Genomic DNA, 18,720 nt, shown 5'->3' on the forward strand with positions numbered 1-18,720 from the left:
GCTTCTAAATAATGTTGCTTAATCTTCTTTTATTATGAGGTCTCTTATTATGAGGACTTCTAATATTATGAGGACCAGAACGACAATGAATTTGGGATAACAGAATGTAAAGTATAATTCCGGGAACTAAACTGTGTGGGTGGATCCCTTAATAAGTGCTCAGCCACAAGAGGGCGCCCTCCCCCCACTGAAATCCGGGGGCGGGGGTCCCCTCTGGACAAGGTAAGCATCGCTCCTTGCGCTCAACAGCAGGGGTGCCAAAAAATGAAGCGAGGAAAAAGCCGGAGGCTGACATTTTCTCCAGGGTGTCCGCCGCAGGGAACCCAGCGCTGAGAGCCCCGGGCTTTGAACAGACAGACCACTGAGGCTTGTTTTGCAGACAAAATCAGCAGACTGATCCAAGTGCAACAACTCTAAAGGACCGAGGAGAGCTCCCCGCTTGAATCCCATCTGACAGCAAGTGAGTGTGTTGCCTGTTGTTAGTCTTGCTTTCTTTCATTCTGTCTTTAAGGCAGTCCAATCTCTCCCAGTTGTAATTGGAGAGATAATCTACCTAGATTAGTGCCTGGCTGGCGGGGCTCCTTTATTTCACAGAAATGCATCAAAATTGGCCCTCTATGGGAAAAAAAACATATAGACTATACTCTGACTGTGTAAATAGACACAGTACTGTATGTGCATAGTGAGGGTTATAGCTGACAGCATAAGTTTTCACTTTGTTGTTTTGTTACTGAACTTAAGACTTACAGTATTTTGTTCAATTCCAAGAAACTCTGTTTGACCAAATTACTGAAAGCCTGCTGTGATTGTTCCAATTTCTGTATTTACTGGCCTGCTTTCTCAAATGTCTCAGATTAAACTCAAGCATTTTAATAGAAAACATAGGAAAGCAAATAATAAAAGTGTGTCTACAACGTCATTCCCACACTCATAGAGAATTTTAGTTCATAGTAAACGAGAATAAAAATAAAGATCAGGGAACACTAAAAAAAAATATATAAGAGAATAATGAATATTCATTGTACAAGTAATTTAGACTTCTTAAGGTTTAGGTTTAGGGTCTGATTCACGTGAGAAACTCGTCAAGAAAAGAGGAGAATTTCAAATAAAGAATTGGGCTTAGACAAATAAAAAAATTAAATCATTTTACAGGAGGCCAGAGGAGCAAAAGGAGTAATAACAATAAATACAGGCTGATGGCAGATAATGTGTCAAGTTTTCACGAGCAAAACATTGCTGTAATTCTTTATATACTGCACAATACCTCGCCATGTATCCTGGCTGGAGTTTGATTGAATTAAATTGATTTTAGCCTGTTTTTGATGAAGCTGGCACGAGTTCCCCTCTGGTGTTGAAACCCATTAAGTGGCAGTGTCCTATTCATTCATTTTTCTGCCCTATTGCTTCACTGACATCGTTAATTAGTATTGGCTGCAGGTGTATTCTGATGTAGGCGTCACACACGCACGCGCGCACACACGAACAGGATTGGGGTTAATGCTTACTATTTTCAATTATCCGCGGGTTTGAATACATATTTAAACGGTCTTTGTTTGAGATGAATTACTGGAATAAAGGCACCAAAGCGCAGCTCGTTTCCGGGCCGGGCCGAGCCCAGCCGGGCCGGGCCGGGCCAGGCTGTTCCCCCCAGAGGATGGTACAGTAAATACAGGAGGAATGTTGATCAGCTTACAGCGGAGCCGGGAGGTGCTCGGGATTTGATCGGCCGTGATGCTCGAATAATGACCCTCCGGTAGGCAAGCTGCACCTGCAATAACACAGAGAGCAACACGCGGGCTGTCGCCTATAAATTAACGGGGAAATTATATAACGGATTGTGGCCGTCCTCACGGTTCTGCCGGACTGGTTTTACAAATGTGACGTGTTATTCTGTAGGCATTTACAAACTGAATACTTCTGGTGCTCAGATGTGATTGGCTGACACAATTTGATAGTTATAACAGGCAAACCAAAAACCACATTAATACCTCAAACAAACGTCACCACTTATATTCTTTGACAGCTGTGTGTAGATAGATGTCAATATTAATATAACTCATTACTATTTATTACGATTGAAATAGCTAGTCTTAATTCTAAAATCACTGTAAACCAGTGACCTCTCCAGTGTGCTTTTACGCACACTCTCCCCTGATAGGTTATATAAAATTACAAACACTCATCATGAAGCTATATGAATGCAGTTTATGAGTTAATGTGCTGCTGTCACGGCCGAGGGCGCAGGGCCACTTTTTCTGTGCCAAAACGAACTTCTATCTTCTACCCTCTCACACACACACACAATAGACCATCCTCATGATGCAACCATGAGCCAATACCATAAAAAATATATTTAATTTGACGCTACTTTTATTATTACATATTAATAAAACCTTCAGAACGTCAACATTTGTGGTGCCTTGACGCACGGGGGTACGCTAATAAATGCAGCATGTGTTGGACAATTATTAGGATTAATAAATTATAACATTCTGCATCTGCCTCTTGTTTCTGTGGGCCCCGCCAGGCCTACTCTGTTTCAACAGGTTCAACGTTGTGTTCTCATTACGACCTCCATATGGCTGCCTGTGAACACAGCGAGCCATGGGGCATTTAGAGCAGGCAGCACAGTAAGAATCAGTCCGTAAAGCGGCGGAGGTATTTGTTGTAAAAGTGAGACCAGTTGTGTTGTGTGAGGAAAAAAAAATCTTGAACCAAGTGGTAGTTTAGTCAAGTGTTTATTTTCGCTTACGAGTTATTTTGATTACACAACTAAATTATACGCATCACCAAATTACAGGTAAAAAGAAACTTAAGTTAACAAAACAAAGTGGGCTTTTGGAATATTTAGAACTCTCTCTCTCTCTCTCTCCCCTCTCTCCCTCTCCCGCATACACGGCTGGGAAAATCTGGGTTTGATTTTAATGGGGAGTAGCCTGCCCCGGGATCGCTTTACAACCTATGGATGTACTGGACGGCTTTCAGTTGGTTTGAGCTTCGGGCGCGGATGTGTGCAGTAGTTCACCTCCTCGCGATGTCCCCTCACTTTAGACTGTGTTGCACGCGTTTCTCTTGTCCTTTAATATTTTAACGAGGCGAGTGTGAGAAACACGAGACACTTTAGCGTTTGGAGAGGACAATTTCTGACGGAAGAGAACCTAAAGGCTAATTGGTGTGGATCACGGGGGATGTCCTTTTTAAATTCAAAGACAGGAACATTCGCGACTTGACACTGGGGTAAGTTTATAACTTGCGGGTCACTGTGCTGGTTTATTTCACATCCAGCGTGTTCGTGTTTTTTGTGGCGAGCCGATTTCAATTTTACGCACCACTTATTCTCTTAGAAAAGAAGTGAGTGACTCACAGCGCTTGCTGTGACGGGTTGTACATTACCTGCCATTTGTTTTAAATGAAGGCAATGACTGTCATTACTTTATTATAGGCTGAGGTCGCGTGACTGTAAGTGGGTGTTTGGGTCGCTGAATCAGCGAGGCGCGCTGGATCAGAGCGGCGGACACCATAGACAGGTGTCAGCCTCCTCGGTTTACAACTGGCCCTTCGGTTACAGCAAAGAAAGCGAGAAAAACAGCCTGCGCCGAGGATTTAATACGAGGTACAAGAGGTGGGCTACACGGAGCCAGTGAGCTTTAATAGCGACTTGGAATCAGAGCCAAGTGCGGATGCCAAAGCAAGCAGCGCTCTTCTAGATTCCAGTCTTCCTCGGCACTGGCCTGGCCAAGTCTTTCAATGCGTTTGTCACTTCTAATATTTTCCCTTTTCGCTTTGACGCCACCACGTGCATATTGAAAAACATTTGTGTGAAAATGTTTTATTTTTCTTTATTGAAGATTGATCTCATTGAATTCTGTAGAGCAACTCACATTTAAAGAGAAAAGTACAAGAACAATGTTAGATAGCTTTAAGTTGTTGTGCCTTGGCTGTGGTTTATTGAGGATCAAACTGGTGATAAGCTTGATTAGACACCCATTGTGGTCAAGGTGTCACAGGAAACAATAGCCTCGAGCTCCACCCTCTTTAAGCTCATCTGCTGTCCTCTGCTCACAAGCAGCAACAAGCCTGGAAGTGAAAGCAAGAGTCCCATACAGGTTGCTTATCTTAACTGCTTCAATAGACTTAAAGTATGCCCCTATTGCACACTGAAACAGTGTCAGCCACATGACCTACTTCTCACTCTCACCGCCAGTGACTGGAATCAGTCCATGAAGAAGCCATCCGAATCCTCACTGTGCACTGAGGTCAGAGAGGAACTAACTAGGGGAAATGTTTGAGCTGAATATGTCTGGTGAAGCGAGACGCTGTTCATCTAGAGCGTGGCCATCACTTCCCTGTTTTTGCAAATTAATCATCACTTGCATCACACCCTGCTTCTATCAATAACCAAGTGAGGGAGGTAGAGCCAGGAGCAGCTGAAGGCACATGATGTGGAAGCTAATCCAAAGCAACATAGTGCAGATTTTATTCACTCCTGGGAGTGTGTGTGTGTGTGTGTGTGTGTGTGTGCGTGCGCACACTTGTATGCGGTATTTATGAACTACAGAGAAAAGCGGGTGGATTGAGGTGGAGATGGAGAAAGCTGCAGTAACATAAGCAGATCATTTTCTCCTGTCTCGAAAAGCAGGATCCCTCAGAACTCTTGGCTCCGTCCACTTGAGCGAGTAAAGTCAACACATTCAATATATTTTTCTTCTATGGCTTCAACAGTTTGACGGGGTGAAGCAATGCTAGATCTCTCTTTCTGTCAGTCCCTCCTTTTCTGTTTTTGCTGAGTGTAACCATCCGTCCCTTCCTTGAGTCCATCTTTTGTCATTTTGAACAAATGACCTCGAGCTGATTAAAAATGAGCTCTGCTCAACCATGATCCTGCTGGTGAAGCTGTCAATGAACTCAGAGATCAGAACGATCACTTTTCATATTACAGCTGTTTGTCAGGAGCTACCATATCAGGCTCTGGGACCTCATTCCACAGCGAATATAACACTAAGTTTTCATTGAATGGCAGATTAATATTGTGATTTGACTCCATGTGGAATTTCACATGTAGAAATGTTCTGTTCTTTCCTTCCTGTTCATTTCCATCCCTGATATAAATTCCTGTTTAGACCTGGAGATGGATGTGGTGTGATAAAGTACCCACACATTTATTGTCTCCGCTTTAGAGGTAAGAATGAAGTCTAAAGGCTGTCTTACTACTGACTTAAGTGGCCATATGTTTTCTCTCTGAGTGACAAATTGGGTGTGTGTGTGTGTTCTTACCTTTCCTGTTAAAATACCTGTCAGTCGTCGCTGTGACACCCAAGATGTCTCTCACTGTGGGAAGAGGATCCAGGGGCAAAGATTCACATGCTTCATCCTGCCACTCCTTGCACCCTGCTAGGCCCGCATGTGTCAGCCACACATTTCCTCCAGATGCAGAGGGATATGTGTGTGTGAGGTCCGCATGTGTGTCTCTGCCCACTTAATACCTATCAGTATGCTTATCTGACGTGGATACACACAGTAGATATTTTCTGTATTGATGGCAGACTCAGTGTTCTCAGACATGATGGGCTGATTTTTCCAAAGGAACTACAATGATTTACTTTCTGTCTGTGATCAGTTGTTAACTGATTGACAATGGACTGGATGTATGTTCTCTCACAGTACTATGACAACCATGTATGCTAGCTGCTAGCTTAATTCTGCTCATCTCGTTGACAGTTATGCAGCTTGTGAGCACAAAGGGCAAAGCAACTCACTGTTAAAATAGCAGGCTGCTGCCATCAAGTTGGACCAGCTCTTTGCTAGCATGCTAACTTGTTAACGGAATGTGTCCTCCCAAGAAGAATGAAAGCATCAGTCGTTTCAGAAAGTTAATTATTATTACTCCTTTCTGTAGTATCTGCAGAGCGTTTCCCTCAAATGGCACTGGACTGGACCAATACACTATGGATCAGGGGGAATGCAAAAAATAATACGAGGGAACACAAAAGATCATATTTAAATGACACATTTGTCGTTTAATTTGGACAATTTAGATGTTGCGGTAACATCACTTAAGCCATAAGACAAACATTTAGGTTCTTTCCCCTTTTCCCTGGGAGACTGCTGACCTCTGACCTTTAGGCAAAGGTCACCCGGTGCGTGCTAACATTGCCGTTGAGGGAGACTAAGCTGAGGTGGAGATAGGGAGGAGAGGAACAAGGGAAGAGGGGAAAGGGAGTTGTCTGATGAGTCACAAGCTTTGGCATCCTTTACAGTGTGTCTTCATGTGTGAGTGTGGGCACATATTGGGAATGAAAACTACTAGAAAGCATGTGTTTGTCCGTCAACAACGTGTGTGTTTAAGTGTAATGTACGCAACCGTGCGAGTATTCCAAGCACTTAATAAAATGATTTGTGGGTTTTTTCCCCCTGTGAGTTCAAAGCGGGTCCTTGCTTTCGGCTGTGGAGTAGAGGTTGCTCTTGTGCAATGGAAAAAAAGAGACTGTTTTCCTGTTAGGGGGGCTTTTTGGGAAAACCGCGGCTCTGCCTACCGCAGCCAGCCTTCAAAGGGCTTTGAAGGAGTGCTCACCTCTCCTCTCTTTAAATCCTTCCATCCCTCCAAACGAGCTACTTCCTCTTATATTCAGGAACACCTCACCTGCCTCTCCGCGACCACTACCGTCCAACCACACTGCTGCAAAGCTGCGGTCAGGGTTATGCTAAGGTCTATGGGAAATGTTCAATCAAGGAGCCCTCAGTCCACCCACACACACTCAGAACAGTACACTTTCAGAACTTTAACCTCTCAGCATTTTCTGCATGTCTTTATCATCTCTGTAACCCCGCTGCATGGCCCTCATCCAGTGACAAACTTTGAGACAGAATCTGTGGCTCTTCCTGCCATCGCAGGGCTGTGGGTGTCATCCCTTTCCCAGGCGCATCTTGACAACACATGTAAAGGGTCACAGTTTGATACAGAAGGCTATAAATTTTTGAACTCTTGTCCTTTCACTCCCAAGTTCAGAGCTATATTTTCATTTGTGAAACAGTTATTCGGGACTGAAGACTTTTGTGACCTCCTTAGTAGTTAGTAGTTTTTCAATGACACCCCAATATCATTTATTAATCCTCAGATGTGACTCAATTCAAATGCATTCTTGGGTGCTTATCTTGTCTTCTGGTTTGTGTTTTAAAGAGGCACTATAATACAGTTGCAAACCCTGCTACTATACTTTGTAGTGTAAGTTTAACACGTTTTGAAATTGATTGGTCTCAGAACTCATTATTTTTGCTTTTTATTATAAAAACTGTTATAAAAACTTAAGTTTTTTATGTTAAAATCTGGAGAAAAAACATATATATTTAAAAAATTTGATTTTTAGAATACCATTTGAAGTTCAGTCACCTCATAGTTGAACTGTTCATTGTTTTCGATTTACTTAAGAAGAAATCTGGCTCATACTCAGCATCATATTTGCACTTTGTCTTCATTTTTCTCTTCACTTGTTATCACCGAAAACAAACAAGGAATAAACTGCAGTTAACAGTTTCTTGTTGCAGCAGAGAACACAACAATGTTTGGATGTGTTGGACCATAAAATCAGTGTGAAAATGAAACAAAGCGCCCGTCTTATTTTACATATCTGTGTCTTGTTTCTCACAAATTAACCCTGTTTAACCCTAAATCTAGTGAGTCACTGTTACCCAGAGCTTTCTGCCTGCTCATGTCCTTTCCCCTCCCTACGCCTCCCATTTTCTCACCAAAAACAGACCTCACAGAACACTTCATTAACAGAAAAATACACCACAACTTGTCCTATCAGCATTTTTCTCATGCTTTTGCACTAAAGTATATATGTGCATAAATACACAGAGCAGTAGCTTAGCACAACTTCCTGTCTGTGAATCTGTGAGAACTAGCCTGACCTCATATTCCACCTCGCGCTGTCTGTCTTCTCTCCTCCTGTTTGGTTCTGGATCAGGTTCTGTTGATTTAAAGAACCGCTGTCGGACTCGGGGCCAGCCGTGTGGGCTGGGCCACAGAAGCTGCTGCATTCCTCTGCTGGGCGTTCTGTCTTTCTCCCTGCAGTGTCTCTTTCTGCCAGATGCAGAGATGGAAAGGCAGAGATCATTTAGGCAGAGATTATTTCACTTATATGATTTATGATAGTTTTTGGATCATCCTGCTTTGTCTTTAGCCTTACAAGCACTTGAGATTGTTATCCCAGTAGCAGATGGCAACTAGCTCAGGTATGGCCAGTAGTTCAGGTGCAGCAGTTTGCTTTTGATATAATAGTGAGGTGATGGTAAACAGTTTTGGAATTAGAGTAAAGCAAAAAACCTCTGGAAATGTTTCAGATTAAACCTTCCAGCGACACACACACAGCGCCTCTGAGCAGACATAAGCAGGCTTTAAAAATTTGTCAGTGATCCCCCCGCTAATGATGCCCTCAGCTGTGAGAGTTGACCCCCTCCTGCCCTTGGCCCTCCCTGCTCCTCCTCCTCTCCGCCTCAGTCCCTAATGAATGCCAGCGAGGAACCAAGTACCCCCCCCACCCCCCACCCACGCTTACACAAACAGCAGGATCGTCGTCACCACAGAGACGGCTATCATCAAGTGCAATTCAGGCCACTAATATCTGACCCTTGTTACCTGATGCCTGTCAGTCATGTTGATTCATCTGGACAGGTTTATTTACCTATTAAATGATTGTGTGTGTGTGTGTGTGTGTGTGTGTGTGTGTGTGTGTGTGTGTGTGTGTGTGTGTGTGCGCGTGCACGTGTGTGTGTGTGTGTAAGGATACAGATGGTCAGGATGTGATTAGTGCAGAACTAATTAGTCAATTAATCGATTAGTCCATTGACAGAAAATGTATCCCCAAAACTTTTGATAATCGATTGATTGTTAAAATAATTTATTCAAGAAAATATGGCAAAAATCTGCAGATTCCACTTCTCAAATATGAGAATTTGCTGCATTTCTCTGTTCTATAGCGTTGTAAATTACATAAAAATTTGGTCCGACAAAAGCAATTCAAAGATGTCACCTTGGGCTCTTGGAAATTGAGATGGGCATTTTTCACCACTTTTTCACATCTTGAGTAAAAGAAAGAAAAACAGCAGATTAATCAAAAGAGAAAATAATCCTGGATGTGATCTCTGAGTGAGACACATATGAGCTAAAATGTTATTCAATAGCTCAACAACAACCTCAAACCATGTGCAATCTGTATACAAGGGGATTTCTGACTTTGTTGTTGCTCTCACTGTTCTTTTATATTCATACAATGCATCTCTCCATAATGATAATGAGTATGGAGGTGGCCCTGTTGTTAGCCAATTAAAAAGTCCTCCATGGTTCTGGGCAGCCACTAATAACCCCACCAGGGATTACTGTACAGCAGGCTGTAGGGACAGCAGGGCACCAGTTTGGGCCTCAGCTTGCTGTTATCAGAGAGAAGTAACCCAGTAGTCCTCCATTCACTCCCAGTCTTAGTGGGGCCACCACGCCAACTCTCTAGAGCAGTGTGAAAGGATCCTACTTGGGATACAAAGTGACTCAGCTGTCCCTCTCCTATCTTCACCTCCCATGGCACCCTCCATTACACCCAAGCCAAATAAAGCCTCTCAGCGACTTCTGTTTTCCTAATCTGTGAACTCTGACAGAGGCGCCCACGCTTGAAAGAGAGACAACTCAACATGGGATGATCTCCCAGTGACAGGGAGAAGCTGAAAAAACGTTGCTGAAATCACCAGACCACCCTTCCTGTTCCTGTCTTTTACTCTCTGCCTGTCTGGCTGTTCTGCCTCTCTCTATTCCTCACCAACCTCTTTTTAATCTAATTTTCCTTCCTTTTGCCCTCCATCATCTACCTTCTCTAAGTGGGCTGTCACTGTTTGATTAAAACCATTGCATCCATTCCAATAGCCAAATGGCCTGAGTAGTCTTTGTGGTGAAGCACAACTTTTTATGCAGGGGGGTTTCCATTCTAAAAGCCCCATATTTTTTCATCCATTCACATATTGTGCCAATAATACTAATGGGCAAATTATTTCACAGGGCAGTAGCCTAGCCACTGGGGATGGTAGCACGTCGGCACAAGTACATTTTCCTTGCCATTAATCCACAGAAGAATGTTGCAGTGATTAATTGGCTATGCAGTTTATATCTTTCACTGCACTCTAAGCAGCCATTCACTTGTAAATGGCTTAACTGCCACAGGAACAGTTTGTCTTTTAACATATCAGATGGTGGTAGGTTTGTGTGCTGAGGGTCAGACCCAGCTTTAAATGCACAATCTGCAATCTTAATGTAAATAAAAGGGTAGCCAATACCAAAATGAAAGCTCCTATTGGAAGCTGATATCACTCCTAGATTGACTGACGCATCTTTGAATACATGTATTAACGCTAATCTTATTAGAGGAATAGTTCCACATGTGGGAAATATGCTTATTCGCTTTCGTGCTGAGAGTTAGATGAGAAGATCGATACAACTCTCATGTCTGTACGCTCAAAGTGAAGCTACAGCCAGCAGCATTTCTGTGTGGTATTCATTGTCTTCTTCAGAAAGACCGAGACATGGGCCTGCAGCTGTTGCTACTTCAACCACATTTAATGAAAGACAATGTCTGCCCTCACTGAGGGGAACTTGTGGCTTGTTAAACACAATGTCAATGCTGAAACAGATTCTTAGTATTTCAAAGGTCAGCCAGCTACACCACTGTGCTGACATCCTGGCAAAGCATACAGATCCAGAAAGATTTTGTGGACCTGGCTCACATTTTGCAGGTTTTTATAACAATATAGAATAAGTCCTAAGTTTTTAATAAAGACCAGCTTTTTGCCAGAGCATAGTGTTGTTGGACTGTCTCAGAGAACCGTTAACACTTGCTGCAAGGCTAGCATCTATTTCAGAGGGTGTCAAGAGTGGAATTAAACAGCCTTGTCACTGTTCTCTCTCTGTTTAACCTACACGCTCATCTGCCAGACGCGCCTGACAGCACCAGACCCTGGAAGAATCTCCCAGTAGGCCCGGCAGCACATGGACCACACCATATTTAGTCATCCAAAGTCCAGACACAGACCAATGCAGTCCTCCACCTTAATCTGTCTCCTCTCTGTTTCGCCCTCCATCTCTCCCTCTCTCATTTTTTATGTCCTTCCTTCAACTCCCTCCCTCCATCTCTGTCACTTTCCTTCTGCTTCCATTCATATCTGTCCTTGCTTACCCTCCCTCGAGTCATTTCTGCTTTATCACTGTCGTGCCCCTCACTGTTTCTCTCCCCCTCGTGTGTCCCTCTTTTTCTTCTTATCTACTGAAACTCTTCTTTCCTTTTGCCTGTTTGTCCTCTTTTCTAGTTTCTTAAGTCTGTCGAGTGTTTTCCTGCTTGGTTTTCATTTTTAAAAACTTTTCTAACTTCCTCTCACTCCCTCAACAACATGCCCACCGAATTTTAAGTGTAAATAATTCCCTCTCCCATCTTTTTTCTTTTTCCCTCACCTGTCATAATTTCTACCCCTTCCTCCTGCTCCTTCCTACCCCCCTTCTTCGTTCTCAGAGCCTCCCCACTGTCTCTTTTCTCGGATGAACATGCTGCTGATGGAAGCTGGGCCTGGATGCTAATGAGTTGCTAATTCTATCAGCCGTCTCTCCATGCCCTCCCCAGTGGGTGTCGAGCCCGCCAGCTTTACCATGGCCAGCCTTTTGATGGAGTGCCTTGGCTGATGAACTCCCGCCTGCGTGCCCACTTTAACCTCCTCGTCCTCAGACACATGTCATTGATCAATGTCCTTATCCATCCTGGCAAGGCCCACTCTTACTCCAATCATTTATGAGCAGGCCCATTCCCTGCAATCCATTTTTCATTTGTTAAATATTGTAATAGCAAGGGATTTTTTGGCTACTTCAGAGCATTTTGGGAAATATACACGTGTCTTTTTATCCCAAGTATAGTTCAAAATGAAGCAGAAAAGAAGTCTGAAAAGACATTTTAAATTATATGTAGTTACCTACCAATTTCTAGGATTGACATTAGAAAAAGCTGTATTTCCAATTTGTGACATTTTCTTCCTCACTGTCTTCCTGCTCTGTATAATACCCTCACACTATTTTCCTTTAACACCCAATCTGCGCTTGAGAAGAGGCCACTTGGCTGGGTTTAAGCACTTGAGCACAGACGAGTGGTCCTATTTACCAGGCCACTGGACTCTTTTTTGAGGGTTGCTAGCTTTGGACCCCTCACATAAGAAAAGAACAAAACTTGTTTTTCTGACTCCCCTTAAATCCATCTGTCTGCCTTCCCTGCTTAACTGAAGTGGATACAGAGGCGGCCTTTTGTTCTACTAAGATGAAGAGGGATGGTGTAGTATAAGAGGGAGAGTGAGGGTAATAGGAGGTGGGTGTGATTCATTGTAATTTAATAAATACCTCGCAAAGAGGGTTGGGGTGCCTTCTCAACCCCTCAGCTGTCTGTTTTGAAATGGGGCTCTTCCAGATTTGACACCCAGGGAAGTAAAAAGGGGATTAGGGAGGGAAAAGCCTCAGGCTATATATATCTCTTTTTCATTCTTTTTCTTTGCCCCAAAGCTTTCTCCCCCTGTGCCCCTCAATCTTTCTCTCTTTGGGACTGAGAGGCCCCTTGTCTAGCTGTGAGCGTATGAATGATGTCATCCAGGTACCTATCATGACCCAGAGATTTAGAAAGGCTTTAATGGAGTCTCATAGCCTCAGTTCTTCTAATGCAGAGTATAATCCTCAAATAGCTATCACTTTTGGTGAATTTTCTGGTTCAGTGAAAGAACATAATGCTGCCTTCTCATGTGTCAGCACTGTGTAACAATAGTGTTGCAACGGTTGATTTCCTGTCAAATTCCCGCAAAAATCAGTAAGAGCTCAAAAGAAGAGCCATGTTGTTGTATATAAAATAGTAATAGCTTTTTTTCAGGACACTCTCTTAAAGCAGAGGTTTGACCAGGGTCATATACGGTCCACTGCTTTGCAGCATCACCAAGGATTATAGGGTGACTTCTGCCATGCTGCTCAAGCATGACCAGAAGGCTTGGCCAGTTTTGACTTGAATGGAAGTACTGAATGAGAGGCCGGCATTGAAATTCAGGAAGCAGTCACTTGCAGCCACTAATGTCTCTCTTTAAATGGTCACATCCTTTCTCTTGGGCCCCTCGTCTAACTGTCTTATCCTTTGACAGGCTTTTAGTCAATGAAAACATTCACTTGTAATTGTTCAGTACATCCAATTTAATTTCCTAGGGTTAAATATAATTCGGTTTTGAAGACGCAAACTTGTTTTTTATACAGTAGAATTTGATCAGCGTCACTTTCTATTTTGTATCCTATTATGGTAAAAATATGTCTATGACATTGACCTTTCTGTTGTTTTTCTCTCTTACAGGAAGGGTCAGCCTGAAGTGAAGGGTCACTGAGCTCAGACACTCCTTCCATTGACTCACAATTTTACACACATAGAACACATAGGGGAAAGTCACACACATAGACACATCTGCACAACACATTCACATTTACACACACAAACTCTTGGGTGCACACACAAAGACTCATCCGTGTATAAACACAGACACACATTCAGACACAGGCCCTCTGAGCAGGATGAGGGAACCCTGGAGGTGCCTGCTGGGCCTGTGCTTCCTGGCATGCTCAGCCTCCACCCACAGTGCCACCAATCCCTTCGCAGGTCAGCAGACCCCTCCCGACCCTTGCTATGACGACACAGGCGCAGCCCGCCGCTGTATCCCCGAGTTTATCAATGCTGCCTTTGGCAAGGAGGTGATGGTGTCCAGTGTCTGTGGCCGGCCTGCATCCCGTTCCTGTAGTGTGGTGGAGCGAGGCGATGATCGGCCTTCTGTACGCACATGCCAAATCTGTGATGCAGCTGACCCTCGCCGTGCCCACCCTGCTTCCTACCTTACTGACCTCAACTCAGCCCACAACCTCACCTGCTGGCAGTCTGAGAATCTCAACACCTCGCCGTACAACGTGACTCTCACCCTTTCACTAGGTAAAAAGTTTGAGATCACCTATGTCAGCCTGCAGTTCTGTTCACCACGACCAGAGTCCCTGGCCATATACAAGAGCATGGACTACGGCAAGACCTGGATGCCCTACCAGTTCTACTCCTCACAGTGCCGGCGTATGTACAATCGGCCCAACAAAGCAACCATTACCAAGCAGAACGAACAGGAGGCTCTATGCACAGATGGCCACACTGACCTCTACCCGCTTTCTGGAGGGCTCATTGCTTTCAGCACTCTGGACGGACGACCCTCCGGCAAAGACTTTGACAACAGCCCGGTCCTCCAGGACTGGGTGACTGTCACCGATATCCGTGTGGTCTTCAGCCGGCCCCAACTACCCAGGGAGCTGGGATTGGGGGCTGGAAGCAACAGCGGAGGGAGGGACGACGACCCCACGGCAGTGACATCAACGCTGCCAACTTATTTCTATGCAGTGGGAGACTTCCAGGTGGGCGGGAGGTGTAAATGCAACGGACATGGCTCACGCTGTCTGAAAGACAAGGAAGGCAAACTGGTGTGTGACTGCAAGCACAACACAGAGGGACCTGAATGTGACCGCTGCAAGCCCTTTCACTATGACCGACCATGGCAGAGGGCCAATGCCCGCGAGGCCAATGAGTGTCTGCGTAAGTCTTTCCCTCTATCTATCATTCTTTATGTGCTTTTAACATGTTTCAGTTAGTCTGCTGTGGAAAATGCTGTAGATTTCTCTTTGTCTCCAAACAGTACAGGCCATTACTGAGAACTTACATTTAGCACAACAGATTTTCTTAAAGGAGACCTAACACAATAGCTCTATAACTTTATGTGTTAAAAAAATCCTTGAGAAGAACTGAGACGATGAATACATATCCTTTAACAGCTTTTACATCAATTCAGTGGCCATTATGAAAGGAGCACGCAAATGTAATGTGTTGAAACCCACCCTTTCTTCAGCTCTATACCTTGCTTCCTTTTCTCTTCCTATGAATCAGGGAGGCATTATTTCCCCAAGACAATCTCCTCAAAACATCTCAGAATTCCTAATGAGGGAATGGCATTCGGACAGAGGACTGAACCCTGTTGCACGCACAATGTGACTGCTATATATCTGATACAAATATCCCATTCTTAGTTCAAGGAGTGTATGAAAATTAGGAAATATTTGAAAATCCAGGTTGTTTATTTCTTTGTTGGATAGAGTCATGACCTTTTCACCACCCATTTTCAGGATATGAAGACAGCAATGTAAAATCAGGCCAACAAATTTTATTTATACACATACACACAGAGAAAGAGAGAAAAGGAGGAGATTTAACTATGATGACCTGTGCTTGACTGTCACAAGGGTAATTAAGAATGTTGCCAGAACATACCAGATGTTTGTGTTTATACAGGTGAAGAGTTCTGGTAGCATATAGTGGTTGAGCTTGCAACGTTGGCAACATCTCTCAAAATACGAGCCCATCCTTTCCTTAAATTTCCCATCAGCCCCTTCTATTTACCGTTCGTCTACGGGGAAGGAGGCCTACTTTCAACAAAATCATGTTTTCTGGACTTGTCTATGAAAATACTCTTTTTCACAAGCAAGTCTAAACAGTGAATGACAACAGCTCGAGTCATTGGCACACTGCTACAGCTAAGTCATCCAAGAATGTTATTTGGCAGTGTTTGCCTTTACCCCAAGACATGCTTGGTTAAAGTCATCCAGGCATGCTCTGAAAGCTTGCCAGGTAAAATTATAGCAATTTCTATGGCAATTATTGTTAATGTAAATGGATTAGTTTTGTATTGGATTAGGCTTTTATATGATAACAGGTTTTTGATGTGATATTTAATGTATATATTAATTTCATGGCTGTACAAAGGTTTTAGACACATGCCATGTTAGCCATGTGTTTTTAGCAGGAATTGGTTCTCTAATATGTGGATGTTTCTTTGGTGGTGATTTTTTTTTTTTTTACAGCATTTCTCTGTTAGTATAAATAGACATAGGTGGAACTTAATTCAGTTCAATTTTGCTTGTCATAAAAATTTGTTAGCGTAGGAAAATAAAACCATATTAGAAACCACTGTCCCCATTTTAACCTTTTCCCATAATGAAATAAAATTACAGCCAGAGAGAAAAAAAACAGGAGCAGAACATTGAAAAACAGTGTATATTTTTCTAACATGTTATAATTGCCCAGTGAGCTGGCCTGAGATCATATTTAGCATTGAACAGTGCCAGATCTGTTTAAAGGGGACAGAGAGTGACAGAGCCAGAGGAGCAAGGCCATTTTAGCATTAGACTAGCCAACAAATCCAAATTCCTCACTCTGTACTCTGAAACCTCCCATGCCAACACTACCTTACTTTGGCTTCTCATCTATCCTTGACACCCTCACTTACTCAACTCACAGATACAGGCACACACTCACACACACTCACACACATATACACCTAGCCCATTCTTCAACAATATCCTGTAAATCCCTCAGTATGTTCTTGCTCATACTTTTTCACACACCCTCTTTCAAATGTCCCGTAGCCATTTCCGAAATGTTACACCCGCTTCCTGTAGCTCTCTTCTCAGCGGGATTGATATGTCACTTCCATCCACGATTTCTGGACTAAACAGCCCGGCTGCACTGGCCAACTCTGATGACTTAATCCCAGTGTTGATACAGAGCAGTTAAAGCCTATTGCAAGTTGCACGCTATACCTGATCACACATCCGGACACGCCAAAAAGTCAGTCCCAGATGTCCCCAATTGCATGTTCCAAAAGCCTCTTTACAGCTTATTCCGGTAGAAATGGTTCCACAATATCCTCAAAGTAGCAGGAGAGCCATTAAAAAGCCTCTCCAGTGTATATTAAAGCCCATTCTTCAAATGCACCCGCCCCTTGTTGATTTCTCTGCTTACATTTCTTTCCTTGTCGGTGCACAAATGGCGGCGGGCTGCAGTGTGAGCCCTGAGGCACACCACTGTGGCAGCGAAGTGCAAGTAGTTTAGACTGGGCAAGTGTGTAAGAGTGGCAAGTTACAGAGCCAAGGAGTCCCTTAGGTGTCACCAGAGCCTTCATGAGGCCCTGTGGGTGTTTGGGTTGGAGGTAGGGTCTGAGGGGGCCTAGCTGAGGTCATGATCCTTTGTGGGGTGGTGACAAGGTTAAGTTGACAGGGAGATGGTTTGTGGGTAATGAGGAATTCAGAGTGGGCAGATGTATAGCCAAATCAATAGTTGTTTCACACCCCACGTTTGAGTCTGTCAGTCCTTGAGAAATGATGTGCTTGGTAGCCAATTTCACCACTTTAAACGTTATTGTTAAGATGGTTTTAAAGATTTTGTATGGTTTTGCTCTTACTCTTAGCAGTCTTGTCTTTACCCTGCATAACAAAAACATTGTCCCTAACCAGCTGGTTTGATTGTTCTCTGGTCTTACTAAATGTTTGACATGCACTGCACCAAGATTACTGTCTGTGCTCTTGGCAAGCTCATGTACTGTCTCCAGACACAAGCCATGCACACACACACCCATCTGCCGCCTCCCTCACTATGAATCCTGCCTCAAGACATTGGTTTACAAATCTCTGCTCTAGTAGTCAGAGAGGGCAGCCTCGTAAAGGAGCGTGTCTGTTTGTATTGAGGGAGACATGATGGAAAAAGCTGTGATTTATCTGCCCAGAGTTTGAGCCACACGACAGAATGAGGAAACAGATGGATAAGAGCTATTTGGTTACTGGTTGTGATGGAGTATTGGCTTTTCTGCTGGCATGGTCGATGCTGTAATGTAAATACTTTATGTTGACTTAAAAATGTGAGACAGTGTATCATGCCATAATAGAGTCTGCGAAAGTCACTGTATAAAATGAAGAGGCCTCTTGTGGAGTCAACGACAATGTGACACCCTGAGTAGATGATAATTTATGGTGGTGTAGGAGCTCTCTACTCTTGGCCGTGTCTGCAGCCATCTTGGCCCTGTTTGGCTGCGGCACCAAGCTGTTCTATTCTCCAGCGCTTCCTTTCCCTCATTTGGACTCAGCCTGTAGGAAGTCCAGTACTGCTCTGGGACGTTACGAGCCCAGGGCCAGACACCATCCATCCCTAATGGACCAGCCAAGTTAGGTCTGTTCCCAGTGTTGCGCCAGGCACACTGGTATGAATTCATAGTATTAAACACAGAGGTCACATGGAGGATGTTTGAATTGCCATTTGGGCTGATTTGCCAGATATGCAGGTGAGCTGCGGTTGGTAGCAGAGCTGGGTGTTCCTACTCTGCTGCAGCTTTTGGGTGTGGTGTTGAATATTTTTAATAGTAAATTTTGACATATTGAGTCCAGTGGGGAATGAGCGATATGATATGGTATTCTGTTTTTGCACAAGAAGAGAAGTTTCCTGTGAAATTAAATCAATCAACCAAATAAGTATTGACTGTAGACTCTCATTATACATCAGTCAATGTCATCACCTGGAGGAAATTCCCACAAATTAGTTATTACCTCCAAAAAAAGTTATTACCTGTTATATAATAGATGTTATTAGATCATGTCTGCCACTCTAATGAATTAGCGGTTGCATTAAAATGTGAATTTTATAGCGGAAGAAGGAGAAGGAGAACAGACAGATATTGCATTTTCAAGCCTTGTCACAAGCCCGCTCAAACCTTTTGTGGGGGCTTGAGGTTTTTGGTGTGCTCAGCCACTGTTTTTGGAAAATATTAGCTGGA

At 43.6% G+C, this 18,720-nt stretch overlaps 1 protein-coding gene across 2 annotated transcripts in view; it reads left to right on the forward strand.

The window, feature by feature from the left end:
• The first annotated feature begins 256 nt into the window (after positions 1–256).
• Positions 257–18,720, forward strand: part of ntn2 (netrin 2) — a 44,207-nt gene continuing 25,743 nt past the window's right edge. The window contains exons 1-2 of one of the 2 annotated variants that reach the window (XM_044178855.1): positions 257–460; positions 13,395–14,660. In XM_044178855.1, the coding sequence (XP_044034790.1) occupies positions 13,610–14,660 (1,051 nt within the window). In that variant the 5' untranslated portion in view covers positions 257–460; positions 13,395–13,609. Of the gene's footprint in view, positions 461–2,920; positions 3,238–13,394; positions 14,661–18,720 lie in introns of those variants that run through there. The other variant, XM_044178854.1, reaches the window with a different exon arrangement.

Source organism: Siniperca chuatsi, linkage group LG20 (genome assembly GCF_020085105.1).
Source record: "Siniperca chuatsi isolate FFG_IHB_CAS linkage group LG20, ASM2008510v1, whole genome shotgun sequence".
Classification (NCBI taxonomy): domain Eukaryota; kingdom Metazoa; phylum Chordata; class Actinopteri; order Centrarchiformes; family Sinipercidae; genus Siniperca; species Siniperca chuatsi.